This window comes from Hyperolius riggenbachi, chromosome 10, assembly GCF_040937935.1.
Source record: "Hyperolius riggenbachi isolate aHypRig1 chromosome 10, aHypRig1.pri, whole genome shotgun sequence".
Taxonomy (NCBI): domain Eukaryota; kingdom Metazoa; phylum Chordata; class Amphibia; order Anura; family Hyperoliidae; genus Hyperolius; species Hyperolius riggenbachi.
In genome coordinates, this window is record NC_090655.1 from 151,592,441 (window position 1) to 151,610,397 (window position 17,957).

At 42.7% G+C, this 17,957-nt stretch overlaps 1 protein-coding gene and 1 long non-coding RNA gene across 6 annotated transcripts in view; one reads left to right on the forward strand and one right to left on the reverse strand.

The window, feature by feature from the left end:
* Positions 1-1,533, reverse strand: part of C10H10orf53 (chromosome 10 C10orf53 homolog) — a 40,030-nt gene extending 38,497 nt beyond the window's left edge. Inside the window, exon 1 of the mRNA XM_068258838.1 lies at positions 1,193-1,533. Within this exon, the coding sequence (XP_068114939.1) occupies positions 1,193-1,235 (43 nt within the window). The 5' untranslated portion in view covers positions 1,236-1,533. The remainder of the gene's footprint in view (positions 1-1,192) is intronic.
* LOC137536591 (uncharacterized) overlaps positions 1-17,957 on the forward strand; it is a 156,340-nt gene that overhangs the window by 3,240 nt on the left and 135,143 nt on the right. The window lies entirely within an intron of this gene.

Below are 17,957 nucleotides of genomic sequence, written 5' to 3' on the forward strand. Positions count from 1 at the left end.
ACGTTACCGTGCGACCTCTGCAGCGACCTGCAGCAATGTGCTGCGGACCGGAAATCATGCAAGTCTATGGCGACACACGTGTTTTAAAATGGCCGCCGCAAGTTTTACACGTTGCACTTGCATGGAAGCATATTTTAGCAATACACATCCGCGCACGTCATCAATTCGGCCACAGGAAGTGAGCATCACTTCTTGCTTGGCTTGCTGCCAGGCGGGGATTACCGCGTACTAACGCGGTAATCCCAAAAGTCTGTTTTTGGCTGCACTGCAACCGCAGAAATTCAGCATGAAACTAGCCTAAAGATTTTGTTGAACTGTTAGTACTGCCCAAGCAATTTTGTAATTTCAATATTTTGTTTTTAGTTTATCGTTATATTTTAGTTTGAAGCTATATGTAAATTCAGCTATGGGAGATGAATTTACAATGCACGCACTCACAGCCATAAAAATGATCCACCCTTTGGGCTGGTTCACTCGGGAGATTGTGACTTGTTTCCTGCTGGCCACAGAGCTCGTCGTTAAAGTGTAGCTAAAAAAGTGTAGTTAAACTGTCGCCATCTGTAGACACACCCAGTGGCCACAGTTTGCTCAGGTGCTCAGTCAGGTCTGGTGTGCAATCTTGCGCTACTCAAAACACAGTGTTGGCAGATATTTAATACAGGAACTAGCGGCTCCTCTACCCTGGCTGAAGGGTATGGCTGTGGCAACAAGAAAAAAAAGGTAGAAGGAGGAGTGCTCCGTAGTGTATTAAAACTTTTAATAGAATAACACGCAATGTTTAAAAACACTTACTCTGCAGTAAAGCAAAACAGGCATATCTTTGGGTAAACCCAAAACAAAGACCTTGGGTGGCACCCTGTTCCTCCTCTGTGGCCAGCAGTGGCGGTGTCCTTGATGGTGGTGGACAATGGGAGCCTCTCCTTTTGGTCAACGTGTGCAGTAACTTCACAACGCGTTTCGGCGTATCCACGCCTTTGTCAAGTGAGTTACTGCACTGCACACGTGGGTTTAAATACACAATAATGACAGGAAATTGGTGGTGTGAACTTTGGGTAACTATGGCAATCCCTGGTTATACTTCCGGTTCATCACCATGGACTATGACTTATTTAATAGTTTTAAAAATTAACACTGTTTTGAATGGTATTAAAATGAAGTAAAACCACTTAATAGGTTCTCAAACAGTAATTACCTTTCCTTGTGTTGCCCCCGCTGTGTAATGACAGTTGCTCCATGTGAGGAAGTGTAGTTCGACAAATACTTCCTAAAGGGGGCGTGGATCAGCCTCATGCATTCCAGGGTGCGACTCACACTGGAATGCAAGTGTAAGAGGTGCTTCATAGTGCTGGTGGGAAGGCCGGCCAGGAGGAGGGGCGGTTATAGTTAAAACCGTTGGAGCCGCTATGTTAGAGGGCATGACGCGTCACTCCGGAGCAGAAGGGGCGGCGTGGCCCCCGGTGACGCGTCACTCGGGAGCGGAAGGGTGCGTGGCGCTCTGGTTTGCTGAAATACTATAGTGTGAGGCGCATCTATGCGCCGGCGCAAAGAGGCGGCCGGGAGATGGCGGAAGTAGTGCCTTGGTTGGAGGCGCTATGTGTTAGAAGACGTGGTCACGTCGTGACGTGGACACTGGACACTGGCGTGCACCTCTTGAAGGGCTGTGGAATATTTGACTTCTCAAAGGTTATAATTTTGAAGATGTTCAGATTCTGATTCAAATAAATCTGGCTACTTCTACTTCTTTGTTAAGGCCAACTGGCGATAAAGTATTAAGCTTGAAGATCCAGAAAGCTTCCCTCTCACATAGTCTCCTGAATCTCAAACCTGCAGGTAACACAGATGACATTAATTCCACACCATCTACCGTTAGACTATCCGTAGATTGTGATGGGGTTGAAAGTGTCGGGGGACACTGTGTCCCTCTTTTCCTTCTTCAATGCCCCTCCTGTGTTCGCCAAATCTTTCCCTCAAAGGCCTCGTTGTTCTTCCCACATAATATTTCGGGCAATTGCAGGACAGTAGGTACACAATGTATGCAGATGAACAATTAATAAATTGTTTTAGAAAGATCTTTTCGTCCCCACCAGGAAGTATTTGTCGAACTACACTTCCTCACATGGAGCAATTGTCATTACACAGCGGGGGCAACACAAGGAAAGGTAATTACTGTTTGAGAACCTATTTAGTTGTTTTACTTCATTTTAATACCATTTAAAAACAGTGTTAATTTTTAAAACTATTAAATAAGTCATAGTCCATGGTGATGAACTGGAAGTATAACCAGGGATTGCCATGGTTACCCAAAGTTCACACCACCAATTTCCTGTCATTATTGTGTATTTAAACCCACATGTGCAGTGCAGTAACTCACTTGACGAAACGCGTCATGAAGTTACTGCACACGTTGACCAAAAGGAGAGGCGCCCATTGTCCACCACCATCGAGGACACCCCCACTGCTGACCACAGAGGAGGAACAGGGTGCCACCCCAGGTCTTTGTTTTGGGTTTACCCAAAGATATGCCTGCTCAGTCAGGTCACCTTTTTCACACATCAGTTGTCTGGTATGTCTGTCCACAAGACAATTTTAGAGAATTGTCTTTTGTCTGCTGAAACCATTGCAATAGTTGTCCTGAAAAGTATTTTTAACAAAAATTTAGGTTTCACTTCCAAAATAATAAATAACTTTTATTTTTAATTATTCATTTCTATATATATAGGTTTCTTTGTTTACATTTTAGGTCAACATGATACATATGCCAACAGAATACAAGTGCCTATGACAAAAATAAATAGCACTCTTCACATAACAATTTTGTAGGAAATGACAATATGCTTGTAAACTAGGTATGTCTCTTTTACTAACAAAAATAATGTAGACTGTCAACAGGTTTTTTTTCTATTTTTTAAAGATTAATTAATTGTAACATATAGGTAGTTATTAAATACAATTACAGTAACATGTCATGTTAGGTCAGATTCCTTTTCATCCCTCAGTATATTTTAGAGCCGATCCTTTCAGTAGTGTGATGTGGCAAACCATTTAGCAATGATTGAAGATTGCCATGTGTTATTCGATCCGCAGGAAGCCTCCGATTTCATAGTATTCTATGTCACATGATGCAGAATAAGCAGTTGGGTGAGAAACGAATCCTAGCACGCATCAGGCTAAGAAGGGTGTCTAGAGAGACTGCGATCAGCTGCTAATTGCAGCTCCCAGTCACTGTACTATTGTGAGTTCTGCTACAATACCCCAGGGACATTGGTACCAGACCCAAGTTAAAAAATAGATTCAGTTATACTATTCAGTGTACAAAATCAATTAGTGCTGACAGATACCACCGTCCACTCCAACTGCAGTCTTAGATGTGCACATGACCTTCTTCTGTCCTCCACTAGAATCATCTCGTCACATTCACTTAGGCCTTGTTCACATCTAAAATCACAATCGCTGACGCCAGCATTTTGCGTGTTTGTGGGCGATCTTTTTTAGCGCCTCCCTGTGCTTACCTGCGCACTGCGATTTTTATAAAGCGCTTTTCTAAGCGCTTTTGCAAAGAATTTTTTTTTCACTTCATGACGCAAGTTAGAAAGTGAACTTCGACCCGGAAATGAATAAATACAATGTATTTATTCATGAAAGCGCTTTTACAATACAAGCATTTTACGTTTTTCCTATACCTTCCATTAAAGGAGTCATCAGGCAAAAAATGTAAAATCAGCAGACCACGTGGCCATGATTGACAGCGGCGCTTCACGCAGTCGCAGTAAGGACGACCTCGAGGTTGGCACGAACAGCGTGCGGGGAGCCCGGTACGGCAGCGGAGAGTGGAGCGATCCGCGTGGGACAGTCTGCTGCAAGGGGCTGGAGAAAGCCCCAGGTGAGTAAGGCCCCATTCACACTAGAGCACTTTTCAGGTGATTTCAGCATCGCTGGAAATCGCTAGCATTTTAAAAAGTGCTTGTGCAATGTTAGTGTATGTGGCTTGTAGCGTTTATGCGATTATGTAGCGTTTTGCGATTTGCAGCGATTAACTGAAATGCAAATGCAGAGCCTGCAGCATTTTTCTGGCAATTCTGGAGAGATCGCATTAGCATATATAAAACCGCTAACCGCGATCGCTCCCAAAACTCTGCAGTGTCCATTGATTTTTCTGCGTTAATCGTCAGTTCCTAAAAAAAGGCGAAAATGCGCCCTAACTTATGCCATTCCCCTTCAACCTCTAGCCAAGTTGTACTCCTTACGAAACATAACCTAAAAACACACTGCCTCTAGGTATACATTTTGGGCTCTATTCATAAAACATTTGTGGAAATAAAAAAAATCTTGGAGGGAAAACACCGCATCGGTATTTTAGACTTTTGTGTGGTAATTCATAAAAAAGTTTACACTTGCGATGAAAGGTCAGGGAATTCCCGCACTAAACTAGCGGTGCTGGCTGAGTTGATACATTTTCTCTGTGGAGAGACAGAGTTACTATAAAGGAGGCAGCCCCAGCATCCCCTTAGATGTGCATTTTTTTTAAAACTGCCTCTCCTTGCCCTGAATCTGTCTATTAGTCTTTCTAAACAATCTATTTAATTGCCGCAGCTTAGAAGAACTTCAAGAAATGTTACACATGCAGGCTTTCTGATGTGAAATCTGAAAACAGGTACCCAAGTGGTTAAAAAACACAGCCTTGGTATTCTGGGGTGCCTTGTTTGCTTTGCTCTCACTGCTGCTGCCTGGGAGGTCTGTCTCCATTAGCTTGCCTGTTATCCGCATGCTTATCGCATTATCTAAACAGCCGGTGTTCTCTGTTCCCATTCCGCTTGCTCTAATCTTTATGAATTGACATGTAGTGACGTGTTGAGATAATCACCGCACAAGGTGGTAATTTCCCGCACTGCTCAGGAATTGTAGCTTTTCATGCGGAAACAGCTTTTATGAATGGACACTTTGCTAAATGGTCGGTAAAGTCAGCTGTTTTGAGCATTACCGCATGCGGGAATGCTTCATGAATAGAGGCTATTGTTTACTACCCCACCTCTTGTTTCCTCACTATTTCTTTAGATTGTAAGCTCACAATTGCAGGGCTCCCTAACACTTTTATGTCGTGGAATTTGCAATACATTTTCATTATGTTACATTTGTCACTGTAATTACTATGTATATCAAGTCTGTATTATGTACCAGCATCTATATCTTGTGTATACCATGTTTCCATGGTGTATCTGTTGTAGTCCCTTACGTACAACTGCTTATTTGGTCTGGGTTTGCTGGGGTCAAGCACCCATCATTTGCAAAATAAGGCAACTGAATGGAAGCGTTAGTACCCACAAGCAAGTCAGCGGCTGACACGTGGCACAGTTACCACAAGGCAAAAAGTGCTGCATGTAGCGTCCATGGCCAGCTACCGCTGGCTCGGATTCACTTGCAGTGGTTATACAAGTGCTGGATGTTTTCAGCTGTCTGCAAGCGCCCAGCACAGAAACAGGAGCAGCTGACAAGCAGTAAAGTCCACTGCTATTAGCCGTTCGTGAAAAAGAGCCCTTTGAGAAGAAAAATATGATCCATTTTTGCCTGTATCGGTCAATACATTTTTATGCATTTTAATTTGTGTTTTTTACATTTTTTTCCTACAGTTGCTGGGTGTCGCATGGGGAATGATCGCAATTTTGTGTGCGTTTTCGCATACATGATCAGTGTTGGCAGTGCAACTTCCTTCCTTTGGAAAAATCACACAAACTGAAAAGAAAAAAAAAATTGCATGAGAATTTGCATTGAAAATTTGCATACATGTATAATGTATATGCGTATTCGTAATTGAATTTTGCATCTGAAAATTTGCATGTGATTGGCATGCTTCTAGTGTAGACGTAGCTTAAAGTGAACCTCCGGACTAAAAATCGGCTCAGCAGCACTGAAAATGCCTGGTGTTTCTTTAACAGTTTCACAGCATCAGAACTTTGTTTCTCTTATACAAGCCTCATTTTTAGCTGCACAGAAGAAAACTGCCCGGGCTTTTTTCCCCTGATGCTGTGCAAAGCATGATGGGATTTCTGATGTTGTTGTTCTCGTTCTGCTGTTTTGGTGCAATTTTTTTTTTTTTTACATTTTGAATTTGACATTTGAAGCCTAGCGCGTGCAGCTGGGAGGGGTGATCAGGACACAGGATAGTTGGAACTGTGTCTCCTGCACCTTGTCACCTCCTTTCAACCAAAAAGATGGCTGCCCCCATGACAAAGATGGCAGCCTCCATGAATCACAAACATTTGCCTGTTCTTTTAAAACAGGGTGGGTAAGAGATTATATTACCTATCTATTCTAATTAGCATAACTAATGTAACTTAATGACAGTATGTTTGTTTAGGCTGAAGTTCCCCTTTAACCTAGCTACCCTTTAGATGTGACCTCATAATATGCTGTGTTTGTATGTATAATGTCATGAAAATCCTACCTCGGTTAGAACTTTATACCTTTCCTTTATTATAAGGTAACTATAATGTGGGGTACACTGGCAGGGCAGAGGATACACCCCCCCATGTGATTACTGGCATCTCTGAGGGTAGGAACACACTAGGTAGAATCGCATATGCATTTTCCACTATGTGCTATGGGGAAAATGCATGCGGTTCTGCTTAGTGTGTTACCTGCCTGAGGGCTCAAACCCACTAGAGCGATTTTCTGAGCGTTTAGGGAGCGATTCAAACCGCTAGCGATTTCCATAAACGCTCAGCTGATTTGAATGGATGGGCTAAATTCCACTGGAGCGATTGCGATTATCAAATCGCAAGACATGCAGCATTTTTCACGTTTAGCGTTTCTGCAATGTAAAGTATATAAATGATGGCATAATCGCTCATCAAAACCTGCACTGAGTGATTTTGCTAGCGTTTTGAGGTTACTGCACACTGTAACAAAATGAAAATGAATTGAAAAGACCAATCAGAATTAAAACCGCTAATCACTACACAACCGCTGGCAAATTGAATATACTTTTTAAAATCGCTACTAAAAACGCTCATGAAATCGCCTGCAAACTGCTTATACAAAACGCTAGCGAATGCGATTAGCGATAGCGTTTTGTAGTGGGTTCCAGGCCTGAATGTGGAGATAGTTCTCCTCCCATATTATTAGTAAGCATTCAGACAACTCCAAGTGATGCATTAATGAGGACTGATGAGATAAGTAGGGGGTGGAGCTATGGGTATATAATATAAGGTCCTTGAAAGCCAGAACTAGGTTGGCTCTGATTTGGGCTGTATACTTTTGTTAGTGCTGCAGTAATGTTATTTATTTCCCTGATTAAACTTAAAAACACCTTAGGTGATTTTAAGGATAATCAGGACTTGGATCTTTTCCTTATATAGCTACAGGGTAAGGGTAGTTTCACACTGGAAGAGCATTTTCTAAAAGCTTTTGATTTGAAAAGCTCTTGTTCATGTAATGCTATGTGTGTGTTCTCACCTGAGCAATGTGATTTTATAGAACTCACCCATAGCATTGTATTAGCAAGAGCTTTTCAAATCATTAGCACTTAAAGAGTGCTTGCAATGTGAGCCATCCCTAAATGTTTACAGACACCTACAAGCTGTAGGTTCTTAAATACAATTATATTATGTCCTGGATGGTACATGTGCCCTTATAGTGCATGCAGCAAAAGTACCTATTAGCCGTGCAGTGTTGATAGACTTTGGGATTCTCAGGCATACATTTGAAATCGACGCCGGTAGACTTGAGCGCAGGATACAGCCGGTATATGGCTGATCCTGATTCTGCACAAGTCCAGGCCATGTTAATTACTATTTCCCCTCCAGGACGCCATGGATAGTGGGGAATGATATAATTCGGCTTCCAGCGATTGCTGGAGGCCAAATTATTGTGTTTTTTAAGCAACTTCCTGACGTTACTCACTGAGCGCCGATGTAGATGTGATTCCCATTACAGTCTATGGTGGCGCTGGCTGCGGCCAAATGTAGCAGCGATGAAAAGCACTCCTCCGATTCTCAGGGATTATTAGTTAACCGAACAGAACAGGTATACAGTGGCGGGTTCACTGAACAGAACAGGTATGCAGTGGCGGGTTCACTGAACAGGTATGCAGTGGCAGGTTCACTGAACAGGTATGCAGTGGTGGGTTCACAGAACAGGTATGCAGTGGCAGCCTGGCAGGTTCACTGAACAGGTATGCAGTGGTGGGTTCACTGAACAGGTATGCAGTGGTGGGTTCAATGAACAGGTATGCAGTGGTGGGTTCACAGTACAGGTATGCAGTGGCGGGTTCACTGAACAGAACAGGTATACAGTGGCGGGTTCACTGAACAGAACAGGTATACAGTGGCGGGTTCACTGAACAGAACAGGTATGCAGTGGCGGGTTCACTGAACAGAACAGGTATGCAGTGGCGGGTTCACTGAACAGGTATGCAGTGGCAGGTTCACTGAACAGGTATGCAGTGGCAGGTTCACTGAACAGGTATGCAGTGGTGGGTTCACAGAACAGGTATGCAGTGGCAGCCTGGCAGGTTCACTGAACAGGTATGCAGTGGTGGGTTCACTGAACAGGTATGCAGTGGTGGGTTCAATGAACAGGTATGCAGTGGTGGGTTCACAGTACAGGTATGCAGTGGTGGGTTCACAGAACAGGTATGCAGCCAGGGACAAGCTAAGCCTAACTAATCTTTCCCTATGAGAGAGTGTGCAGCAGCTCGCCCTACTCTCACTAATGCAGGCACACGAGTGACCGTAATGGCCGCCGCTGCCTGCCTTTTAGTAGGGGGGGAGTGGCTCCAGGGGCTAGTGTAGCCTAATTGGCTACACTGGGCCTGCTGACTGTGATGTAGAGGGTCAAAGTTGACCCTCCATGGTGCATTATGGGGCGAACCGAACTTCCGCAAACGTTCGCCTGCGGGACGCGAACGCGAACCACGGAAGTTCGCATGGAACCGTTCGCAGGCGAACCGTTCGGCCCAACACTACTTAAGAGTAAAAACAGGCCGAATCCCTTACATGCAATGATAATCACACAACATTAATTTTACCAGTTACCAGTGTAACTGCATGTGATTAACATTTCATGAGCAACAGATGGTCCTATGAACTTTCTTAGGGACTTGTGTCTGCAGGAGCTGCACACAATTTCCCACAACTGTTTTGCCGCATGATATGTGCGTTTTGTCTGTGATTGAAGGCATAAATTGTTTATGTTTTTTGTTGTTTGTTTTTTTACAGTAGCCAGTCATTTCAGTGAGGAATCACAAGCGTTGTGCAGAAAAGTAGTGCAGGTTGTTTTTTGAACGTAATGCAGCAGCTACCTAGCAAATCATTACATGTGTTTTCACATTGCGGCAAAACTCTGAAAAATACACCAGTGCGATTGCTCCCTTACTGAATAATACTTATTTCTTAGCCTGTGGAGTTTGAAAATAAGCAGTATGGCAAGGTTTGTGCAAACAATAACCTTATACTGCATCCTGCACGATGCTCCAGCCTCCAGCCAGCTTGGTCAGTGTATTTGGATGCCTCTGTCTGTTAGTGGGCAATGGTTCCTACCCCCCACCTTCCCCAGTCTGCACTTGTTACTGCTTTCATATGTCCGTTATTGCATCGTTGTTATGCTTACATAGAACAGTAACCATGTGATTCCCCAGAGAAACTGAGAACCACCTATTTACTATGCCATAAACAGTTACCATACCCATGCTGGTCTGGAATGAAAAATTCATCAGCTCAATTGTGGAGAGCTACTATCAAGTGTAACAGTATATATTTTATTTGTACCCTCATATAATTGTGCCCTGACTTGGAAAGCCAGAAGCCCTGTCAAATTCCAGCACAGTACAGACATTTTAGACTTTCTTTTATTAATAAATACACCATCTCACTGTTGGGGTTTGATTTTCTAAATGATGAAGTGAAGTGAGCAGGATGAACCTTTGTTCATGTCAGGCTTCTAACGATACACAAATTAAAGGACAACTGAAGTGAGAGTGATATGGAGACTGCCATATTTATTTCCTTTTAAACAATACCAGTTGCCTGGCAGCCAAGCTGATCTATTTGGCTGCAGTAGTGTCTGAATAACACAATTTTTGTATGCAGAGTGCAGGTGATTACTGGATTCCAATCTCTGGAGGCCTTAGGCCTCAATTCACTAAGCTTTATCAAACACTTTATCAAACGTTTGATAATTTACCACATGGGTAAAATCTTATTTTGAATTCACTAAGGTGTTATATATTTGTTGAATGTTTTATCTTCAGACCTGGCTTTGCTATGACCATATTCTACACTTCACCTCTATTCTAAGCAGTTAATCTTCTGTTTCACAAAAAACAGCATACCCCCCATGCAGCAGTGTGTATCCACCTTTTCCTGTTTGCAGTGGCAGACATATTTTGGTACCTGCAGCCTCACTCTGTGTTGTGGATGGTACAGCAATGTAGTGGAAAGCACTCTTGCCTTGCATCACTGGGTTCCTAGTTTGACGTTGCACTAAAACTATTCCATGGGTTTCCTCTGGGCTCTCTACTTTACGTCCACACTTCAAAACAACATATAGATAAGTTATTTGGCTGCACCCAAAGTGGCTTTAGGCTATGGTAGGGACATATGATTAAGGTAAGGATTAGATTGTGACTCCCTCTGTGGACAGTCATTGGCATAACAGCCAATGGGCTCTATTCACTAAGCCTTGCTGCATTTGGTACTGAACTGATTTTTACTGAACATCCTATCAATTGTCAATTCACTAAGGCTGTTGCTGCATGGCAAGCTGAAATTACCGACCAATGAGGTAAATAACTCAATCAATGTCAAATGTCAATTCACAAAAATTGGTGCATGTGATGTGGTAAAACCAAGTGGGATGTTTGATATTTATCGATAGCTTTGACCAGTCGTTAACCAACAATCAAGACTCAATAGAATGTTACAGACAGAGGAGCCAGCCAATAGCAGGAGGCACCCCTTCCTGCTACTCCATTGGCACTGATATACTGACGGGCAAGACAAGTTTCTCTTGCCCAGGCAGCAGAGGAGAGACCCAGCACAGTAGAGGTTTTCCCTACAGCCCTTAGACCCCTGCTCCAAGATACCAAGGACCAACTGCTGAGATCATCCAAGCATGGTGTCTTATGTTTATTGAAAGTTCATCTAAACCCTAAGTATTAAATAAAATGTTAAGAAAGACTGATATACAAATTCAGAGGTGCTAAAAGGGGACATGTATATCTAAATGGAAGCCAGGGATGCCTCTTATATTGCCACTGCACAGAAGAGGGACAGCATCACCAGAACAGAACACAGCTTGCTGCCGACCTACCCTTTTCCCAGTGGTTACACTTCTGGGTCTAATACTTATATAAGGAATACTTATAATCAGGGATGAGCAGAAACTACGCCAGTGCGAATTTACGCATCGTAGTTCGTAGGTGAAGTTTCAAAACTACGCTTACAGATTTACGCGTAGCGAAGTACCGCTACGCGTAGCTTACGCCCACTATGCGTAGTTAACATGTGTATTGGGGAATGTACGCATAGAAGAGTTCCCGCTATAAGCATTTAAATAGGAATTAATGCGTAAAATTTTCTGCATGCAGGCATAAGCATCCGCATACACTACGCTTCGCACTACGCGTACTTGCGTATTTTAACGCGTAGTCTACGAAATGCATACAAAGCGAATATTTTATTTCAAAGCCGTAGTTTGGCAAAGCGTAATTTACGCAATTAAACTATGCGTAGTTCCAGCGTAGAGAAGTTGACTGACTACGACCATCCCTGCTTCTAATTTACACTAAACAGCATGTGTGTTTTAGAATTAACCAAATTCAATTTTGAGTCACTCAACATTTTACAAAGGGTAATGTTTATTTGTTCACACTATGGGAACTGCCAATGCAAAATATGGCTGACTTCACCTCACCTCTATTCTGGACCTGATTCTCTATTCTGAAAGGCTCACTAGGCACTAGCAGGCCTTTCTCCTGTACAGATATCCTGGCGTTACATTTGTCTTTGCACCTCCGTTCTGTTGATTTGCTGGCAGCCACATGGCCATCCTAAAGACAGCTGATATTTCCAAGGCAAGGCTGCTATGTACATGCATTTGAATTCTCCACAAATAGAAAACTTCAGGGTCATCAGTACTAGAGTACTTCCAGACTGGGTTGCCAGGTGTCCGGTTTTAGACCGGACAGTCCGGTTTTTGGCCACTGTGTCCTGTCCAAAAAGGCATGTTAAACCGGACAATTAAAATGTCCGGTTTTATGCAGTGGCGTCCGGGGGCGGCCGGAGGCGTATGAACAATTACTCACCTGATTTCCGCGTTCCAAGCGTGGAGTGCAGCGTCATGACGTCACAGGTCTCCGTCTTCAATGCCGCCCACTGTGCTTCCTGATTAGCGGAAGCACAGTGGGCGGCATTGAAGTTCCAGTGGTGAATATTCTGAATTATCTTGCTGCTGGCAGTTTCTGTGCATTACAGCCTTTTCTACCAGAAAAACACTGTTTAGGCAAATGAAATGTCTTGCCAGCCAAAAATGTGTGATTCAGCCTATCCAGTCCTGTGATTCTGGTGAGGACACTTTAAAACACCTTCTGATTAAAGTCAAGCTAGGCTGTGAAATGTACATATCATAAATCCTATCCAGTGATAACACCACTGCAGACGTTATATTGCATATCATATTGCACATTACATAGAAATACAACTGATTACAGAAATTGATTGCTTTTCTGTTTTACAGAGTTAAAACCATTGTTTCATTATCACATGCTTACATACAGGACACTATGGCTTCAATTCATCAAAGGGTGTTCGATAACAAAACCCCAGTCCTTAAAATACCGCATTCGGTATTTTACACTTCACTGTGCTAATTCATCAATATTTTCCCATGTGTGGTAGAGGTTCGTTAAGTTACCGAACTACTAGGCTTCAATTCATCAAAGGCTGTTCGATAACAGCAGAGTGGTGCAGAGCAGCTTGGAATGTCCCTGTGTTGTTACAAGCTGATAACAATAGAAGGCATCCAGACATCCCTTTGTGATGTAAAGGTGTTATAGTTACTGTTATTTATACTGCCTCTGCTGCTCTGAATCTGTCCATCAGTCTTTCTTAACATTTTATTTATTTGCCACAACGTAGATGAACTTCCTGGAGACATTACAAATGCCATGCTTGGTGATTTCACCACCAGCATCTTTGCATTATCAAACAGGGCCTGAAAGGGTTACACCACCGAAGGGAATCTGGGGATATATTTTGACCCGTTCTCTCTGCTCACTGCTTGGGGGGTCTGAAAGCTTGTGTGGAGAAGCCTGTGTGACCTATCAGCGGCACTTGCAGGAGAACAGGGGCTGTTTCTATTGGCTGCCTGCTCCTGCTAATCATGAAAACATTCACACAGAAGGCTTTCGAAGCCTGTAACGACAGGGGAGAGCTTGAGATAAACACCGAATGTGTTAGCGAATGTGGGAACCTTGATGAATTAACATTTGTTGAGCACATGTCGGTAATTTATCTCATTGCTGTGTCATTTCAGCTTCTCATTCGGTAACAGCTTTGATGAATTAACATTTTCTAAAGTGCTTCGTTAACTCAGCTGTTTTCAGCATTACCGAATGCGGTAATGCTTGATGAATTGAAGCCTATATACTATATACAGTTTGTTTATGTAGGGCTGTACAACTATACTGCACATTTACAATATACACATACATATTTGAATATTTTACTATGCATAGCTGTGTTTGCAAATTGTATTTACATTAGACAATTCTAGGAAGCAGCATTCCATTTCATATATTTTAAATGTAAGATTTGCTTTTTTCCTTTGCAGCCATGTAAAGCACACCTGCAGTGAGAGTGTTATGGAGGCTGCCATATACTACCCCCCCCCCCCCCCCCGAAGACCACATACAAATATTTATTCCTTTATTTTTTAAAATAAATTTAGCTGCTTTTTTTGTAACTCTCCCTCCCTCCCCCTGCCAGTCAATCCGCGCAATCAGCTGTCAAACTTCCCCAGGGGACAGCCAAGTGACACGGCTGTCTCCCGTACAGCGCTGCCGTAGATCGCAGCGCTGTACACAGTAAATAGATGGCCGCTGGGAGACTGATGGCGGAGCTCCGTCATCCAAGCGGAGATGCGCGCACATTGGAGCTCTTGATCTCCTGCAAAAAATGCCCCCCAGGACTTTATGCCAATCGGCGTTAGGCTGTCCTGGGACTGGCGTTGCGGTCACACCCAGTTGCGTGACGCGGTTGCCTAGAGATTAAACAATGCAGATTGCCTGACTGTGCTGCTGAGCCTCTGTCTCTAATATTCCTAGCTATAGACCCTGAATAAGCATGCAGATCTGGTGACTGAAGTCTGACTGTATTAGCCACATGCTTGTTTCAGGTGTGATATTCAGATACTACTGACCAGAAAGATGATCAGGGTTGCCAGGCAACTTGTATTGTTTAAAAGTAAATACATATGACAGCCTTTATATCCCTCTCAGTTCAGGTGTACTGTGAAGAATAGGCACCTTAAAGGGGCATATTAGTCAGAGGGATGTGAAGGCTGCCATCTTTCCTTTTAAACTATGCCAATTTCCCAGCTGATCTTGTGCCTCTAATATGTTCAGCATCAGACCCAGAATGAGTATGGTGATCGGTGCTAGCCATATTAGCCACATGCTTGTTCCATGTGTGCAGTTCAGACACTTCTGCCACCTGTATGGTTAGCATGGCTTTGCATGACTGACGGGCAACTGTTATTCTAAAGTGTACCCGAGCCAAACCTCGGGTACAAAATTATATACTTACCTAAAGAGAGGGAAGTCTCTGGATCTTATTGAGGCTTCCCTCTGTATTGTAATGTTCCCCCACCAAAGATTAGCGACAATGCATTGTCTATAATCTCATTGGAGCCACACGATCCTGCCACATATGCGCAGTAAGCTACTGCGCGGCCACGCTGCAAGATGGGAAGGAGTGCAGTCTCAATCTGGAGGGGAACCACGGTTGGCAACGGGGGACATCTGAGTACCAAGGAAGGCCTCAATAGGATCCTGAGTCTTTCCTCTCTATTTATTTAAGTATATAGTGCCGACATATTACACAGTGCTGTACAGAGTATACTGTCTTGTCACTAACTGTCCCTCAGAGAGGCTCACAATCTAGTCCCTACTATAGTCCTATATGTCGTGTAGTGCATGCATCACAGTCTAGGTCCAATTAGGGGGAAGCCAATTAACTTATCTGTATGTTTTTGGGATGTGGGAGGAAACTGGAGTGCCGGGAGGAAACCCATGCAGACACGGGGAGAACATACAAACTCCTCGCAGATGTTGACCTGGCTGGGATTCGAACCGAGGAACCCAGCGCTGCAAGGCAAGAGCGCCAACCACTACGCTCTTAAGGGGAGTATCTGATTTTGATCCTGAGCTTCGGCTGGGGTCCGCTTTAAGAGAAAATAAATATGGCAGCTTCCATATCCCTTTAAGTACGGTGTTCTTTTAAGGTTGGGCTGATGGTAGCATGTATCACACCATGGAGGGCACATGGGTTACAGGGTATTGTGCACTTGAATTAGTCAGGATCTTAGAGGATGAATCTTGTGCACAGTAGAGTGGAGTGCTCTGTGACTGCACAGAGCCTGGATGGAGTCCAGCTATGAATCGCTTGTTATTTTAACATTTGCAACAGACATACTGGCAGATAAGCTGCTGTTTACACCTATTTACACCTATCCCTCCAGTATCCAAGGAACAGTGCTTCCTGCAATTCCCTTTTTATAAGGCAGTGTTATGAATGCTACTTACAAGTTTGGCACTGGTTTATGTACTATTAAAAGACATACTATACCCTCTAGTTTGATTTGGATTGTCTACTGTATTTTATGTAATAGAAATGTATAATTTACATTTTTGAACTATTTGTTTTAATATATCAAGTTATCTGAAATTTCCCATCAGGGTTTGTGCTCAGGATATCAATATATCAATATTTATTCCAGTTGTAAATGATATACCCTGTTTCATCTCAGTGTGGTAATGACTCCATGGCCCATATGCAATTCACGTTTTCTCCTAGGTGATATTTTATTTTCACAACTTATTATAAAATGCATTTCAAGCCACCAGCAAGAAAGAAAATACTTAACATAAATTTGACGGTACTTTTTCATCATCTTTTGGGTACTTTTTCATTTGTAAAATGCTGAAAATGTAGTTGAAAGAGAATATAAAAAATTATCTTGTAGGAGATAACTCAGGTGAAAAAGTTAAAGTGGACCCAAATTAAAAATACAAGATTTCAGAAATGAAATCTATTTTCTAAATTATAATAATAAATAGCAGCCTTTTTTCAGCTGCATGCTGACAAATATAAAATATTTTACATTTATTGGAGGAACCCCTTCCTTCCTTTCATATTGCCGGAACAGAATAAAAAACAAAAGGAAATAAAAAACAAAACACATGAGACTTTACACATGCCCTGCTTAGGTTACACAGCTGGTGTGAGTATTTAAAGGGAACCTTAACTGAGAGTGATATGGATGTTTCATGTTAAACAATACCAGTTGCCTGGCAGTCCAGCTGATCTCTGTGACTGCAATAGTGGCTGAATCACACCCTGAAACAAGCATGCAGCTAATCCAGTCTGACTTCAGTCAGAGCACCTGATTTGCATGCTTGTTCAGGGGCTGTGGCTAAAAGTATTAGAGACACAGGATCAGCAGGCGATTCAGGCAACTGGTATTATTTTAAAAGGAAAAAATCCATATCCCTCTCAGTTTAGGTTCCCTTTAAGACGGCAGCATCCTTCAATATCTATATTTTTAATGGGGTAATAGCCTTGGTGAATTGAAGCTTTCCTAAGTGATCGGTAAAATCATCTGTTTTCAGCATTACCGAATGCGGTAATGCTTGATGAATTGACGCCTTAGAGTAGGTAGTGAAAATCTGTCCGGTCGGTCAAGTTTTGAATTTAGTCCCATCTTCTCATGGGGGTTTCCCAGTTATTTCTTTATTTACAAACGCACTTACTGAACAGCAGTTACTTAGTGCAACTGCCAAAATTGTGTGCAAATGGGTAGGGAGGCTTTAAGACTCTTGTATAGATCCTTTTCGGGGGTAAAAATAATAATCGGGATACTGAGAATCAAGGTGATGGACTAGTCCAACACCTGTCAGATCTGTCAGCTTTTTACAATTTAACGCAAGTGACAGCAACATAGGAAAAAAAAATTATCTATAGTGCATTGTACTCTGGGTGAGATGTACTTTTTATATGTATGTATTTAAAATTTTGAATTTTTTCACAATACCTGTCTTTTAAGTTTGTTGTTTCTTCAAAAGAAAGTTATTTTCGATTTACACTCCTTTTTAGTATGTAAGTTTTTAAAAAGATTTATTGCCTCCTATCCCTAGTATTGTAGCTTCTCTGCAGTTACGCTGATTGCCAGGCTAGTTTCACAGCTTGTACTTTTGGAGTGCAACCATAACTGGATTTTCTATCAAGATCAGACACCCAAGTGGAGACAGATAGTAGTTCTTTACCTGTACTTTAAGTGGTTACCTATTTTAGGTAACCCAGGTTTATGAGTATTGCCGCTATTATACTGGTTCCTTCACCTTTTTTTTTTACCAGTTAAAGTGTACCTGAAACAAGGAAAACATATATTCCTTAGTAGAGGGAAGCCTCTGGATCATGCAGAAGCTGCCCTGATCATCTTATGGTCCTCTGCTCCTGTGCTGGGATCCTTAGAAAATATTTCACAGTATTGTTAAATATGGTGCTTGCTGCTGCTCTCCATGTAAGCGAGGCCACACTGTGCAGGCGCAAAGTACAGCCAATGCCTGTGCAGTAGCACAGAGCCACTCTTGCATGGCCATGCTTGTACACAGAGCGGAGTGCGTCCTTGAAGAGGGTCCTGGCAAGCAGCAGAGGGATAGAGGAAGATTGAGGAAGTTCGGGGAA